The sequence below is a fragment of the Pseudopipra pipra genome, chromosome W (genome assembly GCF_036250125.1).
Source record: "Pseudopipra pipra isolate bDixPip1 chromosome W, bDixPip1.hap1, whole genome shotgun sequence".
NCBI lineage: Eukaryota > Metazoa > Chordata > Aves > Passeriformes > Pipridae > Pseudopipra > Pseudopipra pipra.
The window spans coordinates 22,251,394-22,278,208 of NC_087580.1; the positions used below are offsets into that span (position 1 = coordinate 22,251,394).

Consider the following 26,815-nt stretch of genomic DNA (forward strand, 5'->3'; position numbering starts at 1 on the left):
TCCCAGTTGCCTCCAGCATAGACCCTGTCAATCCAAATACGATCCCAGTCTTCCCCCAGCATGGTCCCAGTCAATCCCAGTTGCCCCATTGCACTTCCAGTCACTCCCAGTTGCACCCTTTATGCTCCCAGTATGATCCCAGGATGAGTTCAGTCACCTCCAGTATGATCCCAGGATGACCCCAGCACAGGCCCACCTGTTCCCAGTATGATCTCACTTCCCCAGTGTGGTTCCAGTTGCTCCCAGTCACCCCTACTATGACTCCAGTAGCTCCCAGTATGATCCCTGTCACTCCCAGTCTCTTCCAGTATGTCCCAGTTGACCTCAGCCTGCTCCCAGTCAGTCTCAGTATGCTCCCAGTCAGTCCCAGTATGCTCCCAGTCAGTCCCAGTATGATCCCAGTCACTCCTGGTCTCTCCTAGTATATCCCACTTGCCCCCAGTGTGGTCCCACTTGCTCCCAGTAGCTTCCAGCACGATCCCAGTTGCTCACAGCCACTTCCACTCACCCCCAGGTGGGTCCTAGTTGCTCCCAGTATGATCCCAGTCACCTGCCGCCTTATCCCACTTGTTCCCAGTATATCCCAGTTCACAGAATCACAGAATTAATTAGGTTGGAAAAGACCTCTGAGATCATCAAGTCCAACCTATGACCCAACACCACCGTGTCAACCAGACCATGGCACCAAGGGCCACATCCAGTTGTTTCCTAAACACCTCCAAGGACAGTGACTCGCCCCCCTCCCTGGGCAGTCCATTCCCACGTCTAATCACGCTTTCAGTGAAGAAATTCCTCCTCATATCCACCCGAAACCTCCCCTGGCACAGCTTAAGACTGTGTCCTGTTGTCCTGTCACTTGTTGCCTGGGAGAAGAGGCCCATCCCCTCTGGCTACAACCTCCTTTAAGGTGCTTGTAGAGAGTGACAAGGTCTCCCCTGAGCCTCCTTTTCTGCAGCTTAAACCTCCCCAGCTCCCTCAGCCGCTCCTCACAGGACATGCACTGCAGATCCTTCACCAGCTCTGTTGCTCTTCTCTGGACCTGCTGCAGCACCTCAATGTCCTTCCTAAACTGAGGGGTCCAGAACTGGACACAGAACTTGACGTGTGGCCTCCCCAGTGCTGAGTCCAGGGGGACAGTCACTGCTGTGAGAACGCTTCTGTTCCACGTTTTCACGGCGTTTGTGACAGATCAGACCAAGTGACCTTACGGGGACGGTTCTACCCCTGGCACAGGCGGTGCAAGCCCAGCAGTTGTTCCACGGGACGTGCTGAGGGAGAAAAGCGCCTCCGTGTGCGGAACAGCCGCGCTCCCGAGCGGCCCGAAGGACCCGGCACCCGCTGCCAGGCAGCGCCGGGGGCGGGAGCTCCGGGATCGCCGCCGGGAGAGCGCGTCCTGCTCCCCGCGGGAGCGGCGGGGGGGCCGCGGGACGGGCCCTGTGCACGGGCTGTGTCCGTGTGTGGGGACACGGCTGGGCGGGGGCACCGCGGGGTGTCCCTGGGCCAGGGACGTGTGTCACAGAACCGCGGGATGGGGCGAGTGGGAAGGGACCTTGAAGATCATCCAGTTCCAACCCCCCAACACCTGCAGTGGAAGGCTCGGAGCCTCGTTCCCCCTGGCCTTGAACGCTGTCCTTCAGTGTGCAGGGATACACGGCTGTGTTTGGTGCAGCGTTTGTACAGGTGTGTATATGCACACAGGTATTTCAGTGTGAAGCTGTGCAGGAGCCTCCCTGGGCACTGCCCTGTACCTTTGGACGTGTGTACACCTGTGCCTGTGGTTGTTTCCGTGTGTAGAAGCTCATCCCATGAGCGGTTGCACCCAATGTCATGTAAGGCAGGCTCTGCTGACATCCTCCTGGGCAGTTTCAGTGTTGCCATCTGAGGACTTCCCTGCTCTGATTTCACCAGCTAACTCCTGCCGTGCCAAGTTGTGGCAAGGCAGGGCAGGAGCAAGAAAACCAGTCTCTGTGTCCAATACAGAAGGTGGGAGGGTGGGAGGGCAATTCCCTCTGGGGATGGATTCTGCTGATGAACAGTGTTCTGTCTCTTGGGCTGTGGGGTTGCTGCAGGGTTGCTGCCAAAGGTGTGTGCAGATGGACAGAGAAACAAGGTCAAGATGACCAAGTAAGAAATGATGAGGAAACACACGGCAGAACACTTTACAACTGTTGTGATCTTGGCCTGCCTGAAAAGAGGATGAAGAAAAAGTTTTAAGATTTGTCTTGTAATTTCATAGTCTTTTTTTTGACTTTAAAGTGTTCGAAGAAAACTGTAGGATGTTTTTGCAGCTCCTTCTGTTGTAAACTAATTTTAAAAGGTGAAAAAAGAACACAAAGGTCTTGAGTATTTGTCTCAGTAGTTAACAAAGTCCAGTGAAAGGTCAGTAATGGTTGGGATATAAATGGATGTTAATTAGGCATTGTCACTGGAACCCGACAACAATAATTTCTGTGGAAAATCACAATTTTCCTCCCAGAAGATTTATTTTGCTACCCAGTGAAGAGACTCTCTGAGTAAAATACCTAATTAATATTTGTCAGTGCAACCTACAAAGCCCACACATGGGTCTCTTGTGTTTGCCACTGGGTGCTGTGGGGAGAGAAGTGGTCACAGTGTTTTTCCCAGTCCCTTATTTTACTGGCAGAGGATCTGTATTGCTTTTTAGCAGTATTAAGGCCAAACATAACTCCAAGTATGTTTAGTTAGAACAATGAATAAACTCTCTGATTGAAAATCAGGATTAGCATTCCCTTTGTTGCCAGTAAACACTTTGATGGGTGGCTTGAGCTCCAAAATACATCTGAGATACTGTTGTTGATACTTAAATTTGTCATTTTGGCAATATCAGCTGAAGACCAAGAAACTTTGTTCTCCTCAAAACAACCAATTCCCATATTAGTCTATTGGATTTTTATGCTGATTTTGCCAGTTCCATGTTAATGTCTGTTTTCTAATGTTGCAGCAAATCCAAAGACAATTTAGATATGCCAGCAGGTTGTCTTCTCCCAAGAGCTTGTTCAATCCCACTGGATTTTTGGGATTCATAAAAGTGTCATTTAAACAGCTGTTTTGATGGGCAACACCAGGAAATTTTAGGATTTTTTCCAAAAAACACCTGCTGAATGCAGTTTGATCCTTTTCTAGTAGTTTGTAATTGCACTGTCTGAAAATTTGACTGCAAGGCAGCAGGTTAACTGAAAAGCAGAGTTTCAGGTTTATTTTAGGTATGGGATGACTTTGGCAACCAGTGATGGGTTGTGCCAGCATGGTCCCAACTGCCCTCAGAATGCTCCCAGTCACTCCCAGTATGACTCCAGCCACCTTCACTGTGGGCCCAGTTGCTCTCAATATGATCCCAGTTGTGCCCAGCATGGTCCCAGTTGCTCCCACTTCCTCCCAGTGGGATCCCAGTTGCTCCCAGTTGCCCCTAGCACAGACCCAGTCGCTCACAGTATGATCCTGGTCTGATCCCAGTATGGTCCCAGTATGATCCCTGTACGATTGCAGTTGCCCCCTGCATGGTCCCAGTTTGTCCCAGTTGCCTCCAGCATAGATCCAGTCAATCCAAGTATGATCCCAGTCTTCCCCCAGCATGGTCCCAGTGAATCCCAGTTGCCCCACTGTAGATCCAGTCACTCCCAGTTGCTCCCAGTCACCCCCAGTGTGGTCCAAGTCGCTCCCCATGTGGTCCCAGTCACCCCCAGGATGGTTGCAGACACTCCCAGTATATCCCAGCTGCCCTCAGCATGCTCGTAGTCACACCCAGTTACTTCCACTTGCCCCAGGATGGTTCCAGTTTCCATCAAGATGATCCCAGTCAATCCCAGTTTATGCCAGTTGCCTCCAGCATGCACCCTGTCACTCCCAGTTACTCCCAGTTGCTTCCAGCATGATCCCAGTTGCTCCAAGGATGTTCCCAGTTGGCTTCCAGCCTGGCCCCACTGGCTCCCAGTTCCCCCCTGTGTAGTTCCAGCCACTCCCAGTTTGATCCTGGTCCCTTACAGTCACTCCCACTGTGATTCCAGTATGGTCCTGGTCACTCCCACTCTGATCCCAGTCACTCCCAATAGGATCCCAGTTGCCCCCAAGGTGGTCCCAGTTGCTCCCAGCCCCTCACCCAGGATGGTTCCTTTCATTTTCAGGGACTCCCAGTCTGAGTCCAGTCTGGCCCCAGTCACTCCCAGTCACTCCCTGGAGGATGCCATTTGCCCCCTGCATGGTCCCAGTTGCTCCCAGTATGATCCCAGTATGAGTCCAGTCACCCCAGTATGATCCCAGTAACTTCCAGACACTTCCAGTACAAAGCCAGTTTGATCCCTCTCACTCACCCCCAGTATTATTGCAGTCACTCCCAGTATGACCCCAGTATGACCCCAGCAGGGGCTCAGCTGCTCCCAGTATGATCCCAGTTGCCCCCAGCGTGGTTTCAGTTGCTCCCCTTCACCACTACTATGGTTCCAGTCACTCCCAGTATAATCCCAGTCACTCGCAGCCACTCACCCCACTGTAGTTCCAGTCTCTCCCAGTCTCTCCCAGTATGGCTCCAGTATGATCCCAGTGACCCCCTGTGTGGTGTCAGTCACACCCAGGATGAACCCAGACATTCCCTGGCACTCCCAGGATAAACCCATTTGCCCCCAGCAGGGTCCCACTTGCTCCCAGTCACCCCACTAGAGTTCCAGTCCTTCCCAGTAGGATCCCTATCACTCCCAGTCTCTCCCAGTATATCCCAGCTGACCTCAGCATGCTCCCAGTCAGTCCCAGTACACTCCCAGGCAGTCCCAGTATGATCTCAGTCGCTCCTGGTCTCTCCCAGTATATCCCAGTTGCCCCCAGTGTGGTCCCACTCACTCCTGAATGCTCCCAGTAGCTTCCAGCATGATCCCAGTTGCTCACAGCCACTCCCAGTCACCCCCAGTGGGGTCCTAGTCACTCCCAGTATGATCCCAGTCACTTCCAGCGTGATCCCACTTGCTCCCAGTATATCCCAGTTGCGCCAACATGGTCCCAACTGCCCTCAGAATGCTCCCAGTCACTCCCAGTATGACCCCAATCACCTTCACTGTGGGGCCCAGTTGCTCCCAATATGATCCCAGTTGTGCCCAGAATGGTCCCAGTTGCTCCCAGTTCCTCCCAGTGAGATCCTAGTAGCTCCCATTTGCCCCTAGCATAGAACCAGTTGCTCCCAGTATGATCCTAGTCCAATCCAGTATGATCCCAGTACAATCACAGTTGCCACCAGTATGATACCAGTGACTTCCAGACACTTCCAGTACAAAGCCAGTTTGATCCCACTCATCCCCAGTATGGCTGCAGTCCCTCTCACACACTCCCAGGATTATTGCAGTCACTCCCAGTATGATCCCAGCATGACCCCAGCAGGGGCTCAGCTGCTCCCAGTAGGATCCCAGTTGCCCCCAGTGTGGTTCCAGTTGCTCCCAGTCACCCCTACTGTGGTTCCAGTCACTCCCAGTATATCCCAGTTGCCTCCAACGTGCTGCCAGGTGCTCCCAGTATGATCCCTGTTCCCCAGTTCTGGTCCCACTGGATCCAGTTGGGGTCTCGGTGTATCCCGGTGTCCCCCCTGTCCCCCCACCCCGGTGTCACCCCCTTTTCTCTCCCCACAGAGCTCCTGAGCCGCCGGCGGCCGCAGCCCCTCCCCAGGGCCTCGGGCCCAGCCTGGACCCCCCCCCGTCCCCGTGAGGATTTTGGGGGGTCGTGTGTCCCCCCTCCCCTGCTGTCACTCTGCCTCTGCCCAGCTGCTCCCAGTGATCCCAGTACAGCTTCCCAGTTCTCCCCAGCCCCGGTTTTTAGGGGGCAGTAGGGGAGGGGCTTGGGGGGATCCCAAGGAGTGGAGCTGAGTTTGGGGGGGCAGAACTGGCCCCGGGATGGATCGGGAATGGGGACCTCCCTTTGTTCCCCCTGTGTCAACCCCTCTGGGAGGGTCTTGGTGGGGCACCTGCCCCTTAAAAGGCACTCAGCTCACCCCAAAAGGTGCTGGGACCCCCTTAAATCTCCCCACCGGCCCTGGAGAACCCCCCAAACATAGTCAGAGCCCACCCAGGATCCCACCTAACCCCTTTTTTTGGGGTGGTGGGACCCCAAACTGAGTTGGAGGGAGCTGGGGATTGGGAGGATGATGTGGAAGATGTGAGAGGAGGGAAAAATGGGGGTTGGGACCCCCAGAGTAATCTGGAGGTGGGGTGGGGATTGAGAGGACCATGGAAAAGTGGAAGGAACAGAGAGAAGGGTGGAAAAGGGAGGGTGGTCTGGTGGGTCAGATGGTCCCATGGGGGTCTTTGGGCACAGGGGGGGCTGGGAAAGGGGGGTGGCCCCCTGAGCTTCCAACTTCCTGTGGGGTGCTGGGGGCTGCTGGATCCAATCCCAGCCTTGGATCATGCCAACAGTTTCAGTTTAGAGGAATTACAGAGCTGTGACTGAACCACTTTTGTCTCTCAGGTTTTAATGATGGCAAATCAGATCTAGTGATACAAATGAGTCATTTAGGGATATAAATGATCAGACAAAAGATCTTCATCACAATTAATTACTGCACAACAGAAACACTAAAACTACCAGGAGTACAGGGTAAGATAGGACAGTGCTCTACACTAAAGCAATTGTTGAAGCAATTCTACTCAAGCTGGCACCAAAGCAATAATTCTTAATTAGAGATGGATGGAACTCCCCCAGACCAACGCTCGTGGGGAGATCTCTGCTCTCAACCTCCAGCAGTGACCTTGGGGGGTCCCCAGCCAAGGCAGGAATCTCCACACACCCCCAGGAAGGGTTCTGTTGGAAGAAGCTGCCCCTGGGAAAGGGGACTGGCCCTTTGTGGTACAAACCTCAGTCCACTCAAGTGCAAAGGGCCGCCATGACCCCCCTCCCCAAAGGGACAAGACAACTGGGGAAGGAAAGAGGGGCTTGGCTAACAGAGATCAAAGATTCCATGAGGTAAAAGCAGGTTCCGTTCGGGCTGAGGGCGCTGCGGCCCCGCCCGTGCGAACACTCCTGAGGGCGGGCGGGCGGAGGGCGGGGCCGCGGCGGAAAAGGGGGGGGTGCTCTGTGAAGGCGGTGCGCGCGCAGAGCGCCGTGGTTGCTTCCGGGAAGCAAAGATGGCGCTGGCTCCGTGCTGCACTGTGAGCTGGCGGGGCCTGCGGGAGAGCGGGGCTCTGGGGATCCCCTCGGGGGCTGCGGGGAGCGCGGCTGTGGGTGGAAAGGCTGGAGGGCTCGGGACGGTTTAACCGAGGGGTTCGGGGGTTCCCGAGGGGCAGAGCGAGGGGCCTGGAACCGCGCGGGGGGGGGCTCTACCAAGGCCCTGGCTGCACTGCGCAGGCGCGCCGGCGGAGTCCTCAAGAGGGAACTGCAACTCCCATGAGGCTCTGCGCGAGCCGCCATTACTTTTCCCGCCACAGCGCTCCGGCCGGGCTGGCGAACCGACCCCAGGGAAAGGGGATCCCAGTGACCCCCCCGAACCCCAGAGACCCCCAACACTCAGCACACAGAGACCCCACAGGGAGGGGGGTCCGGGGGTCCCTTAAAGCCCAGCAGTGGGGTTCAGGGGATCTCCCAGCCCGCAGGGGAGGGGTCCTGGGGGTGCCTCCCAAAGTGCGGAGGGGAGATGTAGCACACCCGGGTAAGGGGATCCCAATGCCCCCAGTATATCCCAGTGACCTCCCAGTGATCCTCAGTACAGCCCAGTAACCCCCTCAGTGACCACCCAGTGTGTCCCAGTGACCTCCCACTGCCCCCCAGTATGGCCCAGTAATGCTCCAGTGTGCACCCAGTAACCCCCAGTATGGCCCAGTAACCTGCCATTGTCCCCCCGTGTGTTCTGGTAATCCCCCAGTAACTCTCCAGTCCCTCCCAGTGCCCTCCCAGTTTCCCTCAGTAACCCCCAGTCCCTCCCAGTGCCCCCTGGTTCCCCCCAGTGTGTCCCAGTATCCCCCAGTAATCCCCCAGTGTCCCACAAAGCTCCCCAACTGTCCCCAGTGTGTCCCCAGATGCCCTTGGCCTTTCTGTGAGCGTGGGGGGGGGGGCGTTTTTCTGGTCCGAGGGTCCAGGCAGTGCTCCTTGGGGGAGATGGAGGGTTGGGGACATCAGGGATGGGGTGTGAGGACAGTGGGGAGGGATTTGTGGACAGTGGAATTGGGGGTGTCAGGGGGAGATTGGGGCCATGGGGAGGCCCTGGGGACACTGGAAACACCAGGGGGGGTCTCAGGGGTGTCAAAGGGGAAATTGGGGACACTGAAAGGGTCTTGGGGACACGAGGGGGGTCTCAGGACTCACGTGCTCATGGTGCAGCCCCTCCCCTCCCCCCTCAGGCCTCAATAACCCCTCCAAATGTCCCTAACCCCTGTTTTCCCTTTAATCCCCTCCCCCCACAGATCCTTTTGACTCCCCAAAACCCCTTTTATCTCCCCAAAATGCACCCAAACCCCCCCAAATCCTTATCCAACACCCTCCAGATCCCCCCAAATCTCCCCCCCCCCTCAAATCCCTTTAAACCCCCCCCCCCCCCAAAAGATGGAGCCTGGGACAAGAACAGTGGGCTGTACTGCGGGCACTGGGCTGTACTGGGAGGGCACTGGGGGGGGCTCAAGTGTCCCACAACAACGTGGCCCAGCTCCAGGAGAGATCTGGGGAGCAGTGAGGAGGTACTGGTCTGTCCTGGTCTGTCCTGGTTTGTACCCCAAATCTCCAAAGCCCCTCCCCAGCTCCCCCAGGACCCTCCCACACCCCAAAGCCCCCCAGGCCCCCCCAGGTCCCTGACTTGGTCCTGCTGCCCCTTGAGCATCTGCAGCTGCTGCAGAACCAGGCATTTCATCAGCAAATGTGCAGCTGACACCAAGCTGGGGGTGTGTTGATGTGCTGGAAGGCAGGAGGGCTCTGCAGAGGGACCTGGCCCAGCTGGATCCATGGGCTGATTGCAAGGGGATGAGGGTCAAGCAGGCCAAGGGCCGGGTCCTGCCCTTTGGCCACAAGAAGCCCCGTCAGCCCCCCGGGCTGGGGCCAGAGTGTCTGGAGAGCAGGCAGGCAGAAAGGGAGCTGGGAGTGGGGATGGGCAGGAAGCTGAACAGGAGGCAGAGTGTGGCCAGGTGGCCAAGAGGGCCAGTGGATGGTGGCCTGGCTGAGGAAGAGTGTGTCAGCAGGAGCAGGGAAGTGATTGTTGGGCTGGAGTGAGCGCTGGTGAGGCCACCCCTGGAGTGCTGTGTCCAGCTCTGGGCCTGAGTTGAGGAAGGCCCTGGAGGGGCTGGAGCAGGTGCAGAGAAGAGCAGCGAGGCTGGGGAAGGGAGTGGAGCACAAGTGGTGTGAGGAGAGGCTGAGGGAGCTGGGGGTGTTGAGGCTGGAGAAGAGGAGGCTCAGGGGAGACCTCCTGACTCTCTGCAAGTCCCTGCCAGGAGGGTGTAGCCAGGTGGGGGTGGGGCTGTTCTGCCAGGAAGCAGCAATAGGACAAGAGGGCTGGGTCTGGAGCTGTGCCAGGGGAGGTTTAGGTTGGATATTAGGAAGCAATTTTTTGCTGAGAGAGTAATGAGGCCTTGGAATGGGCTGGGCAGGGAGGGGGTGGAGTCCCCGTCCCTGGAGGTGTTGAAGGTGAGAGTGGATGTGGCCTCAGTGCCATGGTCTGGGAAGCACGGTGGGGTTGGATCCAGGGTTGGACTTGATGATCTCAGAGGTCTTTTCCAACCTGTCTGATTCTGTGATTCTCTGATTCCCATTCCTATGGCAGCACATGCTTGAGGCTCCATCCCCAGGGTGAGAGAGATGTCTGTCCATATCTATCTGCAAGGTTAGTCTGTAAATGTGTGGTGTTAGAAAAGCAGGCTGAGTTCTGGGCTGGTTGTAGAAGGAGAAAGAAGCCCCCAGGCCAGTGCAGGCAGGCAGCCCTCAGCTTGCACCTGATGTCCCCTCCCTGCAGGTTCCTGTCCTTGAGCCCAGGCCCTGAGGTGAGGCTGAGAAGTGGCGTGGAGGTGAGCCCAGAGCTGTCCCTGAGGTGAGCCACTGGGCACGAGGCCGGGGCTGTGCTGAGCAGGCCCAGCCCTCACATCCCCCCAGCCAACGCCGGCTGCCCGGGGGGCTTGGGAGGGACCCCCAGCCCGTGTGCCCCACACTGAGCTGGCAGAGAGAGAGCCAAGGGACAGGGATGTGGGCAGGGCCCCGGGTGAGGGACAGGCAGGGCCATTGCAGGGCCACGGTGAGGGCACAACCTGTGGCAGCAGAGCTGCCCAGGGCCGGGGGCAGCCGGGGGTGTTGGGACCAGCCAGTGCTGGGGCCCAGCAGAGCACGAGGCCTCTTGCAGAGCCCTGGAGCAGCCTCCCACTTGCCAGCCCTGCCTTTGTGGGGTGACACTGTCCCCTCCCTGCAGGACACTCCCCCAGAAATCTTTGTGGTGACCTTTTGTGTCTATTCCTGGTTGCTGATTCCTGCTGGGGACCTGAGGGACCCTCTGCAATCCCATCCATGGGGCACAATGTCCTCTCCAGAGCTCGACTCCCTGCAGACTTTGCAGGGAAATCTGTGCTGGCAGCTGCATCCTGAGCCCCAGGGCAGTTTGTATCTCCGAGTGCTGGTCCATCCTGGGGACCCAAGGGATCCTCTGCCATTCCATCCATACAGCAGGAGTCACCCTCCTGCCCTTGACTCCCTGCAGAGGAACAAGTGCCCTCTCTCTGTTAGGGAGAAGCCAGATGCTGCCCCTGGGCCATCAGAAGTGGTGCTGAAGCCTCTTTCAGCCCAGCCCCAGGTGCAGTTTTCTCATCCCCTCAGCGAGTGCCCGCTGCCCCAGCCGGCACTGACCAACCAGGGCGTTTGGCACACTTGGATTGGTGGTTTGGAGAAGGAGTCCCAGACTGGCAGGGGGCCAGATAAGCTCGAGGAACAGCCCTGGCGAGGTGCCTGCACTGGCAGGGGCCAGGGGATCGCTGCCCTACGGAACCAGCTGGAGCTCTGGGTGAGTGCAGGATGGAGCAGAGCTGCAACCCGGGAGGAGCCCACACCGGACTAGGGGACGCCCAGAGGAGGTTGAGAGCCCATGGGAAGCCCCCGCAGAGCCGTGGGAGCAAAACCCGGATTTCCAGGGCTACCCCCCCCACCCCAGTTTGTTGGGTTTAAGTGCAAACTGCAGCAGGGCCGTCCCTTGGCAGCAGCCGGTGCCGTGACACAGGCTGGGAGATGTGCCAGCCCAGGAGGGACTGAGGGCAGGGGGTTCGTAGGGACCATCCAGCGCCCCTCGCTGCCCACGAGGGCTGGAACGGCCCGAGGGAGCGGGGGCTGCGGGGGCCGCTCGCCCTCCCAGGCAGGGAAAGGCCCGAGGGACCGCCCGGGGGAACCGGGGGCCCCGCCCGGCCCCTGCGCCTTCCCCGCCCGGCGCTGCCGCGGCTGGAGCGCGGCGGAATTCCCGGCACAAAGAGGCGGCGAAGGCGGAGCCGCACGGACACGGGGGGGGGCTGCCTTCTGCTCCCAGCGCCTCTTGGAGCCGAGCAGTTGCTGGAACTGGACAGGGATGGCTCAGCAGACTTGTCTGGGCACTGGTGGTGCTGGGAGCCCCCCCAGCTGTGGGTGAGGAGCTCTCGGATGAGCAGGGGATGGGAAGGGGGAGGTCGGTGGGAAAAGGGGGGTCAGAGGGGACAGAAGGGGTGGTGGGACCCCAAACTGAGTGGGAGAGGAGGGTACCCACCAAAAGTGGAGGGGGAGGGGCAGTGAGGTTTGGGCAATGATGGGAAATGGGTGGGAGAGGTCAGAAGAGTGGGGAAAGGGGAGGGTGGGACCCCCAAACTGAGCATGAGGGGGCTGGGGAGTGGGGGGATGATGTGAGAGAGGGAGGAAAAAAGTGGGGGTTGGGACCCCAGAAGTGATCCTGGGCGGGCTGGGAGTTGAGGGGACCATGGAAAAGTGGAAGGAACAGGGAAAAGTGGAAAAGGGGAGGTGGTCTGGACAGTCTGACAGTCCCATGGGAGTCTTTGGGCACAGGGGGGTTGGCAAAGGGAGGTGGCCCCCCTGAGCTCCCAACTTCCTCTGGGGTACTGGGGCTGCTGGATCCAATGTTCTCAGGGCACAGACATTTCTTTGGGCCAAAGAGCCCTAAAACACTTGGCACAGACCACACTTTACCACCACCTGTTCTCAAACTACTCTGCTGGTTCAGAGCAGCACAGTAGGACAGTGGGGACCCCTGGGATCCCCAGGACAGCAAGGTGGAGAACCTGGAGACGGGGAATGTTTGGGAACGTGGCACCCTGAAGGCGAGAGTCAGAGGAGAAGGGACCCTTGGGACTCCCAACCCTCCCAGCATCCCTAAATGGGACCCCCAGCATCGCAGACAGGGGAGACCCTCTGAACCCCAGAGGGGAGAGACCAGAGAGGGGGAACTCCTGGGAGAGATTTTTGGGCTAATCTTCATATTTTAGAGTACTTTTTAGCTGAATCTCAACTTTTTGCAGTTTGGATGGGCAGGAGTTTTCTCACTATTTCTGAGGAGCTTTTGCCTGAATTTCGATGGTTTGGGTTTTTCTGGGCTGAATCCTGGTGTTTTGGAGGTTTTTATGGTCACAGGATGCCCGGTGAGTTCTAGAGATGGACTTGGGCAGGAGGAACCCCCAAGCCAACACACTCAGCCCTTGTTTTCCCCCCCATCAGGATTTTTCCTTCCCAAAGCTTGGGCAGATGAAGGAGGCTGTGAGGAAGAGGAAGATGCCTTGGGCCCCCCAGGCAGGTGAGGAGGCAGTCAGTGTCCCTTTGGGCGGGTGTTGTGCTGGCTCTGTCAGCCCAGCATGGCCCCGGCTGCAGGACAACCCCGCTGGCGCCGCCGTCCTGCCGGGGCCGGAGTTGGGGGGATGTCCTTGGCCTTCCCTGTGGGCCGGAGGCAAATCCCCTCCCTGTCCTTCTTGCTTCCTGCCCCAGGCCCCGAGCTGAGGACGGAGAGCCCGGAGGACAAATCCCCCCGGCAGACCCTGGTGGGAGAGGCCGTTTTGAAGGGCTCCCCGGCGCAGGAAGGCAGCGGGGAGGAAAAGGGCCGGAGATCCCCCCGCAGGAGGGGCTCCAAAGCCAGCCCAGGGTGCTCTGAGGAGGAAAGAGCCAGCCTGTGCCGGGAAGGCGGCCGGAACTTGAGGGGGAGCTCTGACCTGGTGGTCCCTGAGCAGCCTCCCAGCAGGGAGAAGCCCTTCAGGTGCTTGGAATGTGGGAAGAGGTTCAAGGCCAGCACCAAACTTCTCATCCACCAGCACATCCACACCGGGGAACGGCCCTACACCTGTGGGGAGTGTGGGAAGAGCTTCAACTGCAGCTCCCACCTTATCCAACATCAGCGCATCCACACCGGGGAACGGCCCTACACGTGTGGGGAGTGTGGGAAAAGCTTCAACTGCAGCTCCCACCTTATCCAACATCAGCGCATCCACACCGGGGAACGGCCCTACACGTGTGGGGAGTGTGGGAAGAGCTTCAACTGCAACCCCAACCTGATCCAACATCAGCGCATCCACACTGGGGAACGCCCCTACACGTGTGGGGAATGTGGGAAGAGCTTTAGGCAGAGCTCCGCAATAATCCTACACCAGCGCATCCACACTAGGCAGAAGCCATACAAGTGTGGGGAATGTGGGAAGAGCTTTAGGACGAGCTCCAGCCTCCTCGTCCACCAACGCATCCACACTGGGGAACGCCCATACAAGTGCTTGGAATGTGGGAAGGGGTTTAGGACCAGCTCACATATCCTCCTGCACCAGCGGACGCACACGGATGAGATGCCCTTCCGCTGCACCGACTGTGGGAAGGGCTTCAGGCAGAACTCTCACCTCATCATCCACCGGCGCATTCACACCGGGGAGAGGCCCCACAAGTGCTTGGAATGTGGGAAGAGGTTTAGGACCAGCTCACATCTCGTCCTGCACCAGCGGACACACACAGATGAGAGGCCCTTCCGCTGCACCGACTGCGGGAAGAACTTCAGCCAGAGCTCCTCCCTTGTCACCCACCGACGCATCCACACCGGGGAGAGGCCCTACAAGTGTGGGGAGTGTGGGAAGAACTTTGCCCAGAGCGGTACCTTGACCAAACATCAACAGACCCACCGGTAAGAGAAGCGCCTCGAGTGCCCTGACTGCAGGAAGAGTTTCGACTGCTGCTGCTGCTGCAACTCCATCAACCATTGAAGGACCCCCGTTGGGTGATCCACAGGAACCCACGTTGGGCACAGACCTTGTTCCAGGTGATCCAGGGTGACCCTTGTTCCAGGTGATCCATGCTGGGCACACACCTGGTGACCCCTGTGTCCAGCCCCTGTCCCAACCCCTCTGACAGTGAGGGTGACCCAGGGTCTTGTTAACTGATCCCTTGGGGAAGATTACAGTTAGTTTATCTATCTGTCTCTCTATCTATCTGTCTATCTTTACGTAGGGTTCAGTTTAGATCAGTTTTGTTTCCCTGTAGAGTAGGTTTGGGGCAGTTTTGGCTCCTGTCTATAGTGATCTAAAACCATAAAAATAACACTTCCTCTCTCTGGCTCCAAGCCCAGCCTGTCCCCTCCAGGGGTGGATGTTCCCCCCCCTTCCCCGGGTGGTTCCTTTGCCCCTGGGCAGCAAAGCCCTCGCTGCTTCTGCAACGGGAGAGTGTTGGAACCGTGGACCATTAACATTCCAGTCTCTCCCAGCTCTGCACCCCAAAAGTCGAGCGGGATCAATGTGTCCCCTCAAAGTGACTCAATCCCGTAGCAGTTCATATTCCAGGCAGAATGCCGAAGGGCATCCTGGGACTCAGAGTCCTTCGGTCTCTGTCGCACGTGCGCAGTGAAGTGCTCGGATGGGAGTGCTTGAGGAGGTCCCATGTCACTGTTTGAAGTGTCTGTATAAGCTTGTGTTGATCTTAATAAAGCTCATTGGGTTACTGCACCCCCGTGTCGACTGGGTTCGTGCAAGACAAATGCTCTAAATGGCCGCCCCAATCGGGACATTCAACAGGCGTCGGTAACCAGAGGCCAAAGGCCTTGGGACATCTTGCCATGGCATCCGTCCTGATGGAATTCCAAGGAAAAAGGAAGAGCTCTTTGACAAATCGTGCGCATCAGTCACCTCTGCAGAAACAGGACAAAAAGGGAAAGAGGACGAAAAAGGACAAAAGAAGAAAAATCCGGCTTCAGCAAACAAGAGGTGACCTATTAGGATGGGAGGGATGTATTCCCACCCACGAGGGGAGGTGTTCCCCAGAAATTAAAGAAGAAGCTGAAGCCATCAGCCAATTCTTAAAAACGCTGGACAAAGACGTAGCAGAAAATAAACCATTGGCGCTCTTAAATTGGATCATCACAAATGAACCGGCACTTCCATCAACCGGAACCCATCAGATACGATCTTGGCGAGGAACTGGAAACGGACTCATCAAAAAAGCGAGTTCTGGAGGCGTTGGAGGCATTTAAAAACTGGGCTGCATGGAAGGAAATAACGATGGCCTTATATGCTCGCTACGGGGGAGCAAATCCAGCCGCAGCAATGGGCCCTGCTTCCCCTGTCCCTCCTGCAGCCCCTGCTGTAAGGGGGGTACTTTTGAATTAGATGATCAATGGAGCACAGAGGCGTGAGAACGGGATCATATTAGGATGTGAAACCAACTAGAGTATGGTACAATGTAACTTCATGGCACAGGCTAATTGGAAGGTCCATTGTGCTTTTTAGCAAGTCAGCTTGATATCCCCTATTATCAGAGCTGAGTTCTTCCTTGGTTTTGCTACATATTGCAAGATAGATACATCTACCCTTGAAACACAGTGGTAGAGGTCATACATAGGGGTGAGAAAGATGATGATGGGAAGAAGATTATGTGGGCAGGGGTCGCTGGCCCCTTGCCCTACAAGTAGGGCATGCGCAGACTGTTGCCATGAGGTGATGATCAGGGGGAGTTTGGCTGCCATTCAGGCATCACCTTATACTGGGTACTGGCCCTACGTGGTGTAATGTGGAACTGATAAAATGGGGTGTCAGAGCTGCTGAGCTGAGCGATCCTCATCCTGCCACCGAGACTGTTGCTCCGCGGGGACGCCCGCTAAGCACGGGCACCGACCAGCTGCTGCAGATCCTGACAGCCCTGGCCTGTCTGTGTGGGTAAGCACAGGTTATTGAGAGGAAGCAACTGAGAGAACAAACTTTTTAATATCCTTTTAGTGTTCCTTTAATTCCCCTTTTATGTTTATAGTATTTTTCCTTTAGTTTCCCTCTTTACTAACCAATATGGTGTTATCCATAATATTGTGTTAAGATCCTTTTTTTGTATCCCTTTTCACTAGTTAATACTGTATTAAATGCTGTTTGTAGTATTTGTTTTAATGCCACCCGATAAGGTAGTTATTTTGTATCCTTTTTTAGTTTTTAATTCCTCTTGCTCAGTTTATTACTAGTATTATTCTTCTCACTGTAATAAAAGGTATTTTGTGTGTTTGAGTATTTCTGGCACTTGTCTTTATTCTGGACATGTATCCAAACGAACTGCTACACTTTCACCTGCTGTTTCGACCCTCGCCTGTCGCTACAGGACTTTTTGCATGTGGGTAAAGCCTTCAAGCCTGTGCAATGGATTTTTAGGTGAGATGCAGTCTGCGCGGAACTGAACCCACCCTTTAATCCTGAGGTTCATCTGCCAGGGCCGAGCGAGCTTGGACGGTGGCAGCGAGGTCCTCAGGACGTAGGTTTGATTAGAGTGACCTTCTCTTGGATGGATGGCCTTACAGGGCTAAAAGAGCTCCATCTGCCCGGGTTTGGGATTAGAGTTGTCCTTCTCCTAGGATGACTGCCAGAAGGCTAACGAGCTCTTCCTGCCCACGGATGTATTGTACCTGCCCCTGCTGTTCTCTGATAGATACAAACACAGTTAAGATGTTGACTAATGTGCTATTTAATCTTCTGAAAGATTGGGCAGCTCCCTGAAGCTCAAAGCATGAAACCAGTCAATTGAGAGGCACTGAATGAGCAGAGAGCAACTGGAGGAGGAAATCAGGGAACAACAGGAAGGACACACATCCAGCAAGTCTGCTGAAGAGATGTCCTTAGACATGGCCATTTAAACAGGAGAGGTGGAAACACCTGAAGGGAGAGGGAGATGAAGTTATAGACGGAATAGTGGTGCTACAGGTAGAGGGGCAGATCAGTATTTCTTCTCCTGCCATCAGTACACGTCCAGGAAATTCTTGTTCTGCCATGGTGGGAAAACTTTGCCATTTCTTAAAAGTACTCCAATGACCCAGTAATGAAAATGTGCTTAAACATTATTTAAATGTAAAAGTATTAAAGCTGTGCCTCTTTCCAGACAGACATCACTTGTCTGACCATGACCAGGCAGCACCACAGGCTGTGCTGGATTATGGGGTGTCTCCAGTGGCACAAAGGAATCAAGGGGCCATTGTGACACTGCAGGGCCTCATGGAACCAAAGGATCCCTGGGACACTGCATGATGAAAAAGGGAATAGAATACAGAGATGGAAAATGTCATGATTTCAGGAGTTTTAGTATTTTAGGCCATTTTTCCATTGTTTTGGAGGGACTGTCTCTTTAAGAAGGAATTCCTGCCCCACGCTGGGGCTGGCAGGGAGGGGAAGAAAGAAGGAAAATGCCAGGCAGCAAATGGAACTTTTTCTCCTCCCTGGACCCCGGGCTGGTGCCTGGAGAGTCCTCACGGCGCCGTCCTGCCCCGGGGCCCTGCTGCTGCCGCCCCGAGCGCTGAGCTCGCTCAGCACCACGGCCGGGGAGAGCCCCAGAGTGACCCTGAGCCCAGGAACGTGCTTCTGCTTCTGCCCCCATTTCCCAGAGTTTCTTTGGCTTGCTGGGGTAGAGGGGGGTGGTTATCAGGCAGGACCTTCCACCATTTTCCCCCCTTTGTTCCAGGAGTGCCACGTGGGTGAAGAATTCCCCTCTTTGTGGATCAGCTGTTCCCTGTGTGTCTTTGTGGTTGCTGCTATTTCCTTGTCAGTAAACTCTTAGTTTTAAGAGTTTTATCTCTCTGTATTGGTAAGAAATAAAAAGGGAGGGAATCATTTCATTGGAGTTCCCACCCCAATTTTTATCTTTAACCAGTTGCATGAGGTCGTGCAAAGTCACAAATGCCCAATCATTCCATAATGTTCCACAGTGTCCCTGGATTCCTTGGGTTCCCTGAGGTCCTAGACTGTCAGAACGGACATTTGATTCCATGAGGCCCTGCATTGTCACAGTGGCCCCTGGATTCTGCAGAATCCCAGGTTTCCATTGGTTCCATGAGGTCCTGCAAGATCACAGTGGTCCCTTGATTCCATGAGGTTCCACAGTGTGCAAGGCTTCCTTTGGCTTTGTAAGGCCCTGCAGAGGCACAATGGATCCTTGATTCCATGAGGTTGCACTGTTTCCCAGAGTTCTTTGGCTCCATAAGACCTTGCAGTGTGACAATGGCCCACTGATTCCATCATTTTCCCCAGTGTCACAATGGACCCTTGATTCCATGAGGTTCCCCAGTGTCACAGTGGTCCCTTTGACTCCAGAAGGCCTTGCAGAATCAGAATGGCCCCTGGATTCTGTGAGGTTCCACAAGGTCACAGTGGACTCTGGATTCCATGAGATTCCGCAATGTCCCATTGGTTCCCTTTGGTTCCAAAAGGTTCTGGGATGTCACACTGGCCCCTTGTTTCCCTGACATTCCACAAAGTCCCAGGGTCCTTTTGATTCCATGAGGTTCCACAGTGTCCCATGTTCCCTTTGGTTCCAGGAGGCCCCAGTGTATTCCAATGGCCCCTGGATTCCAGGAGATTCCACAGTGTCCTGGGGTTCCCTTGTCTCCCTGACTTTTGGCAGTGTCCAGGGTCCCTTTGTTCCCAGGAGGTTCCTTTGTTTCCATCAGGCCCTGCCACCTCCCAGACTCCCTTTGGTTCCATGAGGTGCTGCAGGGTCACAATGTCCCCTTGATTCCATCAGGTTCCACCATGTCCCAGTGTTCCTTTGGTTCCATGGGGTTCCACAGGGCCAAAACTCCCTGCTTCTTCTCCTTCCAACATTTGTGGGCCCATTCTCTCCCTGCCTGGGATGGAGCCCCATTGTGTTTGTGCAGGAATGGATCCATGGCCATCCTGCCACTGCCCCAATTGAATGCTGCACAAACGTCACTGCAGGCCCGACCCTGGATGCAGGAACAGTCTGGGAACTCCAGGCCTGCTGACATTCAGCAGAGCCAGTTGGGGTCCCAAAGAGCACAAGGGATTGACTGCAACCCCTGCAGGTCTCTGGCATTGCTGGGGACAAAGGCAGGAACTGCCAGGAGCTCTGCAGAGCCCTGACAGTGCCACTGCAATCCCAAGCTGCATTGCCCGGGGCAACCCTCAGCACAGCCAAGGCCACAACCCTTCCTGAAAGGTGTCCCTTCTGGGCAGGGCCAGGGGGACAAACCCCTCCATCTGTCCCTGCACATGCTGTGTCCAATTCTCATCCCCCACTTAGGGACCAAGTCAGGCTCCATTGGGTGTTTAGCTTTGCATTTGCTTCACTCTTTTGTGCTTCCAACACACACACCCCCCAGTCTGGGCAGAGTCTGGCCCCCCAAAGAACACAAGACCTGACTATTTGTGGCTCCTGCTGCAGTGGCTGGAACTTGGGCCACAATCTGTGCCAGGAGCAGAGAGGTCCCTCCCCACAGAAACTTCTTGGCAATGGAGTTCTTAAGAAAACGGGACAGGCTGTGGGGATCACTTGAGGAGCACAGCCAGGGATGTGTCTTGACCAGCCTCCTGTTTAACATGACCAGCTTTTTCAGCCTCTTTTCTCTCTGTTCTCTCATGCTTGGTTCTCCAGAAACCACTGTGATTCTCCCCTTCCTTTGGTTCTTCCCTAGACATCCCATGACAAGTCTTGTCCACTCCCCAAATCCCCTTTCTGGCTGCCCATCATGAGTCTCAGAGCCCGAGGCTGAATCCCCCATCCTCAGCTGCAAGGTCACCCAGAGAGGTTCTGCCATTGACCCACTTGCTTAAAATGGGCTTAGAATGGTTTTATCAAAAACATCGTAATTCATGTCCTAGGAACACAAATTCTTTGGAGAAGGAGCTTGGGATATTAGACTCAAAGAATCACAGAATGGTTTGTCTTGGAAGGCAGATAAAAGCTCATGTGGACATGGAAAGTGACATCTTCACTAATTGAAGCTGCTCAAAGTTCCTGACCTTGGAGGAGATATTCTCTTCTTGGGAACCTGTTGCAGTTCTTGCCAGCCACACTGGTAAATTTATCCAATATAAAGCTTCCCTATTTCAGTTTAAATCCATTGCCCCATATTCTGCCAATACAGACCTTGGTAAAACGTATCCCTTGTGACCTTAGACTATGAGCACAATGTTTTCATCTGCAAACACCTTGGAGAGTGCTCAAAGATGTCCCTACAAAAAGTTTGTCCCCATCTTTGTTAGAAGCCTCTGTGGTGGTGCATCCTCCCTCCATTGTCCTCAGGCCTGGTCGATGATCTCAGGAGCTCCTGACAAGCCTTGACCAAACCAGCTGAGCAATGAAGAGCCCCTGGACTGGACCAGGAGTGTGGAGAAGTGTCCCTGGACTGGACCAGGTGCTCCTGGATGATACAGGTGGGAACAATCTGGAGTGGAACATCTGGGGAACACAGGATAATCAGTCATCCCATGAAAGCCTTGGAACATTCCCTGCCTGAATTGTGACCCGAACGGAACAGTTTGGATACAATTCCCAAATAGTTTGGAAACTCCAGTCATTCCTGACACCAGGATGGCAATTCAGCAGAGAACTAAAGCCAGTCCCCTTGGGAGCCCACACCCAGCGGGGCTGAGGGAGGCCCTGGCAGCTCCCCAGCACCTCCCTCTCAGTGGGACACCTCTGGCAGCCTCTCGCAGCTCGGGAACCCTCCAGTTTGCAACACTGCAAAGAGCGGCGCTGATGGCCAGGACAATTCTGATCCCCCTCCACAAACACTCCTCCAGCTGGGACCCTTGTCTGGTGGGAAACACAAAGGGATTTGGGGGAGTGTTTCCCTGACAACAGGAGAATTTGGGAGAGGGACCTTTCCACCCCCAGCTATTGATGTGTCCACACATCTCTGCCTGGGTGTGGGTGTGAATTGACTGTGGGGTGAATGTTGTTGTGAATCTCTAATTCAGTCACTGTTAAAATTGTGGCAAATGCTGTTGAATCACTTGATAACAGTTTAACAGGTCAATAATTAAATGCTACTAATTACTTTTGCTCCCTTATCTTTCGGTTCAAATTCTTTGCATCCTGACCCTCTTGCATCTAAAGACTCTGTGTAAATCATTGTCTTTCATCAAAAAATATTTTTTCCGTGTTGTCCACTTTAAAATCTTCCTCCTTAGCTAAACTACAAAACAACTCGAATTAGTTATTGATGTCTTGAAGACATGAAGACAATTAACGGAAGAGAAAGAAATTGGTTTTCAGTGTTTTAATGAGCCCCACGGTGTGTTTAGAGATGAGTCCATCATCCTCACGTACTGAGAGAAGACTAAAGCAGCTGCTGAAGAAGTCAGAAGCCAAACTGCAAGTGCCTTGAAGCATTGCTGGGCCCCACTGAGGGCAGGCACTGCCAAAGCCTCCCCAGGGACTCCTTGGAGCAGCTCCTTGGAGGCCAGGAGTGCAGGCAGACAAAGGCTCTGGGCAGGCCCCTGCAATGCTGAGCAAAGCCTGCCTTGGTTTTGTGGAGCACAAAGGCCAAGGCCTGAGCCCCAGGCCCTGGCCCAGCAGATCCTGTCCCTCCTGGCTGGCTCAGGGCTGTTTGGGGGCACTGGGATGGGAGGGGGAGGAACAACAAAGGCCCAAAACTGGGCAACCCCTGCCAGGCTCCTGAGGGAGGGGCGAGGCAGAACCCAAGTGCAGAACCTGCCAGGAAAGTGGCTTGTGGTGGCCTGAGTGGCAGAGGCAGCTGCCAGAGGCAAGGGGACAAAGGCCTGGGTGCCTTTGGGCCTTGCAGCCCTGCCAGAGCCCTTGGCCATCTCTCCTGCAGGCTGTCCTGCCCTGGCCCTGCTGCTGCTCTGGCCTTGCAGGCTGCACACACCCCTCCTGCTTTCCCACCCCCTCCCAGCAGCATTTCTAGACCCTCCCTGATGGCTCTGCACCAGCTCTGGCTGTTCCCTGAGACACAAAGCCAGGCCATCACCCTCTTGGTGACCTCTGGCACCGTAAGGTTCCTCTGAGTAACATTCCTTTTTCCCCACCTTCAGTCTGAACCTTCCAAGTTGCACTTTAGGGGTTTCTTTTTCTTTCCAGCACCAAGAAAAGCTCCATCCTGTCAGATCCCCTCTGGACCCTCTCCAGTTCTTCCTCCTTCCTCCACAATGGGGAACCTCACAGACAGACAGACCAGTCCAGATGTGGTGACCCCAGAGCTGAGTCCAGGGGGGTGACAACTCCCTTGTCTGGGTGCCCACACTCCCCCTAAGGGAGCCCCACGTGCAGTTGGCCTTAAATGAAGGGGCCATTCTGATTCTTTGAAACGTCAGGGAATCAAGTGGCCCTGTGACACTGCAGGGCCTCCTGGAACCAAAGGAATGCAGGGACACTGTGGAATCTGATGGAACCAAAAGCCCGTTGTGACATGTGGGGTCTCTTTGGAACAAAAGGAACCCTGAGACATCTCAGAGCCTCCTGGAACCAAGGGGCCACTGTGCCTCCCCAGAACTCCATGGAATCAAGCAGAGCCGCTGCCTCCCCCCCGCCGCCGCACGGACCGGAGTCGCCGGCTCTGCCCCGCTTGGACACCTCTGCAGTCAGCGTGTTCTTGGGCAGCACAACTGATCTCAGACCAGAGAGTTTCCCAGATTTTGCTTTGTCCCCTCTTTCCACTGGTTTAATTTTTGTTCTTTCTTCATTGAGGGGGAAAAGGGGGAAGGGAGGCACGTGTTGATCCCTGTTTTTATCTGTTTACAAAAGGAAGTTGGGACAGGGGGTAGAGAGTAGGAAATTTCTCTCTCTGCTGATGCTTTGAACTGTTCTGTTGGTATTGCTGGTTTTGTTGCTGTTTTTCTTGTCAGTCAAATCTTATTTTTTCACTTATACCTCCTTGTATTTTGTCTCCCTGTACTGGTGGGGAACAAAAGGGGAGTGAGTTCATTTTATTGGATTTCCTGCCCCAATATGTGTCTTTAAACCAGGACAGGTTGCTCAAGAGCTCCCTGAAATTTGGCATCATCCACAAAGGACACATTTTGTCCCATTGTACAGAGAGATAATAAAGATGTTCTAAAGTGGTGTTCAAGGGCTGGTCATTGAAGGATTTCACCAGGAAGTTGCTGCCAAGAGGACTTTGTACCATGGATTTTATTGGACCTCTTCATTCAGCCAACTTCCCACCCACCACCTTCCACTTCTTCAGTCCAGCTCTCACCAGTCTGTCCATAAGGAGACCACAGGAGACCATGTCAAAGGCCTTGCTGAAGTCTGGGCACAAAACATCCCCTTCTATTCCCTCCCACAGGGGTTCTGCCATCCCTGCCTTGTCCTTCCCATGCCTGGGAATGGCTGCAGGAGGACTTGCCCTCTCCCCTTCCCTGCTGAGCCTGAGCAGTCTGGAACTCTGCCAACCCTCCTTGCTGCCCTGTTTGCAGACTGGTTCCAGGTCTGCCTTTGCCAAGGCCCCAGGAAGCTCTGGGATGGCTCTGGCCTTTCCAAGGGTTTGGGAGAGTTCTCCCAGTGACACTGCCCAGCCTTCCCAATATCCCTGACACCAAACCCTTTTCCATAGCCCACACTTCCAGAGGAGTGCCCAGGACACAACACAGGTTGTCCTGGTGGTTGTGGAGAATGAGAAGGGATTTCTTCCTCCAGGCCAACCCCTCCAATTGGATTGGAGTGCAGCTGAAAGGTTTCCTCAGCATTTTCCTCAGTGCCTCCCTGCCCTGAAGGTTTGTGGCCGTCAGGCTGGAGCTGAGGGGGTTGGGCAGGTGCCTGAGGAGGGGGGAGAACAAGGGCTGTGTCCAACTGTGCCAGGAGGGCTGTGCTGGGCAAGGATGAGGAGGCTGCAGAAAACAGTGGCACTGGGGAGGGGAGAGGAGCAGCTGGAGAGACCTTGTGCCTGCCCACGCTGGGCAGGAGCTGCCCCAGGATGGCAGCTCTGAAGCACTCACAGGATGTCCCTGGGAACAGGAGGGGAAGACTGGATCTGAAAATGAAACCTGGAAAGCAGAGAGCAGGAGTGTCATGGGGACACTGCAGGAGAGTTGCAGCCCTGGAGCAAGGTGACAGAAGAAGTGCCCCAGTCCATGCAGTGGCCTCAGAAGATCCTACAGCATCCTGGAGATGCTGGAAGGGAGCCCAGCTCTGCTTCACAAGTTGCCAGGGCCTGTCCCTGCCTGTGCTCCAAGGGCTTCCACCCCCCAGGACTGTGCTCAGAGAGCACTCAGGCCTTACAGCGACAAAGGGGCTCAGGAGGACAGTGTGGAAGTGGCAAGAGAGCAGCTCTGCAAAGACCAAGCACTGCTGCTCCCTGGCAGTGCTGCTGGGCTGGGATTATTGTCCCCTTCCTGTCTGCAAATACACCCTGTCCTGCAGTGTGCTGTCCTTTAGGAACATGTGAGAAGAAGGGTCTTGGACAAAGAAGGCACTGCAGGGTCCTTTATTTTGCTTATATAGGCAGAGAGAACAATTCATCATTTTTGCATTTCTGGGTCAAATTTAATGGGTAGACACTGAATTAAAAGGCAGATGCATAATAATATTTCATTGAACAGAAAACTATTGCAAGAATTCAATGACCAGCAAGAAAAACCTAAGCAGGAAGGCTGGGCCATTAGTGAGTCCCATTCTGAATTCTATGCACCAGAAAACAGGCACTTTATTGCTCCTGACAAGCATCCAGTAATCACTTTCTTTATGGCATCCCTGAGCTCCTGGTTCCTCAGGCTGTAGATGAGGGGGTTCAGTGCTGGAGGAACCACGGAGTACAGAACTGACAGGGCCAGATCCAGGGATGGGGAGGAGATGGAGGGGGGCTTCAGGTAGCCAAATGTACCAGTGCTGACAAACAGGGAGACCACAGCCAGGTGAGGGAGGCACGTGGAAAAGGCTTTGTGCCGTCCCTGCTCAGAGGGGATCCTCAGCACAGCCCTGAAGATCTGCACATAGGAGAAAACAATGAAAACAAAGCAAGCAAACCCTAAACAGGCACTAGCCACAATGAGCCCAATTTCCCTGAGGTAGCCTGAGTGTGAGCAGGAGAGCTTGAGGATGTGTGGGAGTTCACAGAAGAACTGGCCCAGGGCATTGCCCTGGCACAGGGGCAGGGAAAATGTATTGGCTGTGTGCAGCAGAGCATTGAGAAAGCCAGTGGCCCAGGCAGCTGCTGCCATGTGGGCACAAGCTCTGCTGCCCAGGAGGGTCCCGTAGTGCAGGGGTTTGCAGATGGCAACGTAGCGGTCGTAGCACATGATGGTGAGGAGAAAATACTCTGATGAGATGAAGAATAGAAAGGAAAAGAGCTGTGCAGCACATGCTGTGTAGGAGACGGTTGTGGTGTTATGGAGGGAATTGTGCATGGCTTTGGGGACAGTGGTGCAGATGCAGCCCAGGTCTGTGAGGGAGAGGTTGAGCAGGAAGAAGCCCATGGGGGTGTGCAGGTGGTGGTCGCAGGCTACGGCGCTGAGGATGAGGCCGTTGGCCAGGAGGGCAGCCAGGGAGATGGCCAGGAAGAGCCAGAAGTGCAGGAGCTGCAGCTCCCGCCTGTCTGCCAATGCCAGGAGGAGGAACTGGGCCATGGAGCTGCTGTTGGACATTTACTGCTACGGGACATGGGGACCTGTTCAAGGAGGAAAGGACAGTGACTGTGCAGGGCAGACTTCTCTGGGAAAAGCCAAAGCCCTTTCTCAGAGGCCCATCCCTGCTCCTCAACACCTCCCCCTTGACCATGTCCAGGTGACCTTCCTTCCCCGTGGTCGCTGGAGCCCTGATTGCTGCTGGCCAAGTGCTCTGTGAGCAGCAGGACCTCGGCCTGCAGGACACTGGGCAGTCAGCCCTGCTCCCCCCAGTGAGGGCACAGGAACAGGGAGGGCAGGGACAGCCCTGGGGGCTGAACTTTGACAAAGAATCTGCTCCTAAGGCAGAGCAGCTTGTCAGCAACAGCACTGCCAGGGTGCAGGAAGGAAGATGGCAGAAGGCAGAGGGAGAGATTCTGCTGCACTGCGGGAGAACAGAGAGGCCTGTGAGGCAGGAGGATTGTCTGAGGCCCAGTGCAGAGTGAGGGGAGCTGCTCTGTCCCTCTGTTCTGTGCCAGCTGCCCTGCACTGGCACCTTTCTGAGACACAGTTCAAAGTTACACTCCTGTGTTCCCCTGGAGAGCAGAGAGACCCACGGCAGAGAAATGGGCTCCCCTCTTTCCCAAAGTCAGGCAGAGTCGGCTCATTCCCAGCCTGCCAGAGCCCAGAGCCCCCCGGGACACAGAGAGCTGGGACACCTCCTTGCTGTGCTCAGCCCTGCAGAGGAGGAGCCCCAGGGGCTGGGCCTGACTCTGCAGCTCAACCTGCCATTCCCAGAGAGACTGTCAGCAATAGCAGGAGCACCTGAGCAAGGCAAGGAGAGAGACAGCTGGGCCCTGAGGAAAGGCTTTCCCTTCCCAGCCCTGCACAGCCCCTCCCAGACAGCCCCAGGGCAGGACAGTCCCCTCAGGCCCTGCTCAGCAGCAGATGGGCCCAGGGCAGCAGAGATGCTCCTGCTCTAACCTGCACAGCTGAGATTCCATTCCCACCAAGCTGAGCCAGGCAAATGTGCAAGCACAGATTCAGGAAAGCAGAGACTCAAGCACAAAAGCCCTGCCCCTGATGTGCTCAGGAAATGTCCCCTCTGAAAT

At 55.3% G+C, this 26,815-nt stretch overlaps 2 protein-coding genes and 1 long non-coding RNA gene across 3 annotated transcripts in view; 1 reads left to right on the forward strand and 2 right to left on the reverse strand.

The window, feature by feature from the left end:
- Window positions 1–26,815, reverse strand: part of LOC135405712 (uncharacterized) — a 958,894-nt gene that overhangs the window by 488,641 nt on the left and 443,438 nt on the right. The gene's annotated exons all lie outside the window — the stretch shown is intronic.
- LOC135406357 (zinc finger protein 239-like) lies at window positions 11,806–14,189 on the forward strand. Its single transcript, XM_064640762.1, has 2 exons — window positions 11,806–11,810; window positions 12,908–14,189. The coding sequence occupies exons 1-2, from the start codon at window positions 11,806–11,808 to the stop codon at window positions 14,073–14,075; spliced, it is 1,173 nt and encodes a 390-aa protein (XP_064496832.1). The 3' UTR covers window positions 14,076–14,189.
- On the reverse strand, window positions 24,786–25,400 carry LOC135406359 (olfactory receptor 14J1-like). Its single transcript, XM_064640763.1, has one exon. The coding sequence runs from the start codon at window positions 25,398–25,400 to the stop codon at window positions 24,786–24,788; it is 615 nt and encodes a 204-aa protein (XP_064496833.1).

Bases quoted from the DNA above. Each gene is read 5' to 3' on its own strand.
- LOC135406359 (XM_064640763.1), bottom strand. From the start codon at position 25,400: ATGTGCTACGACCGCTACGTTGCCATCTGCAAACCCCTGCACTACGGG.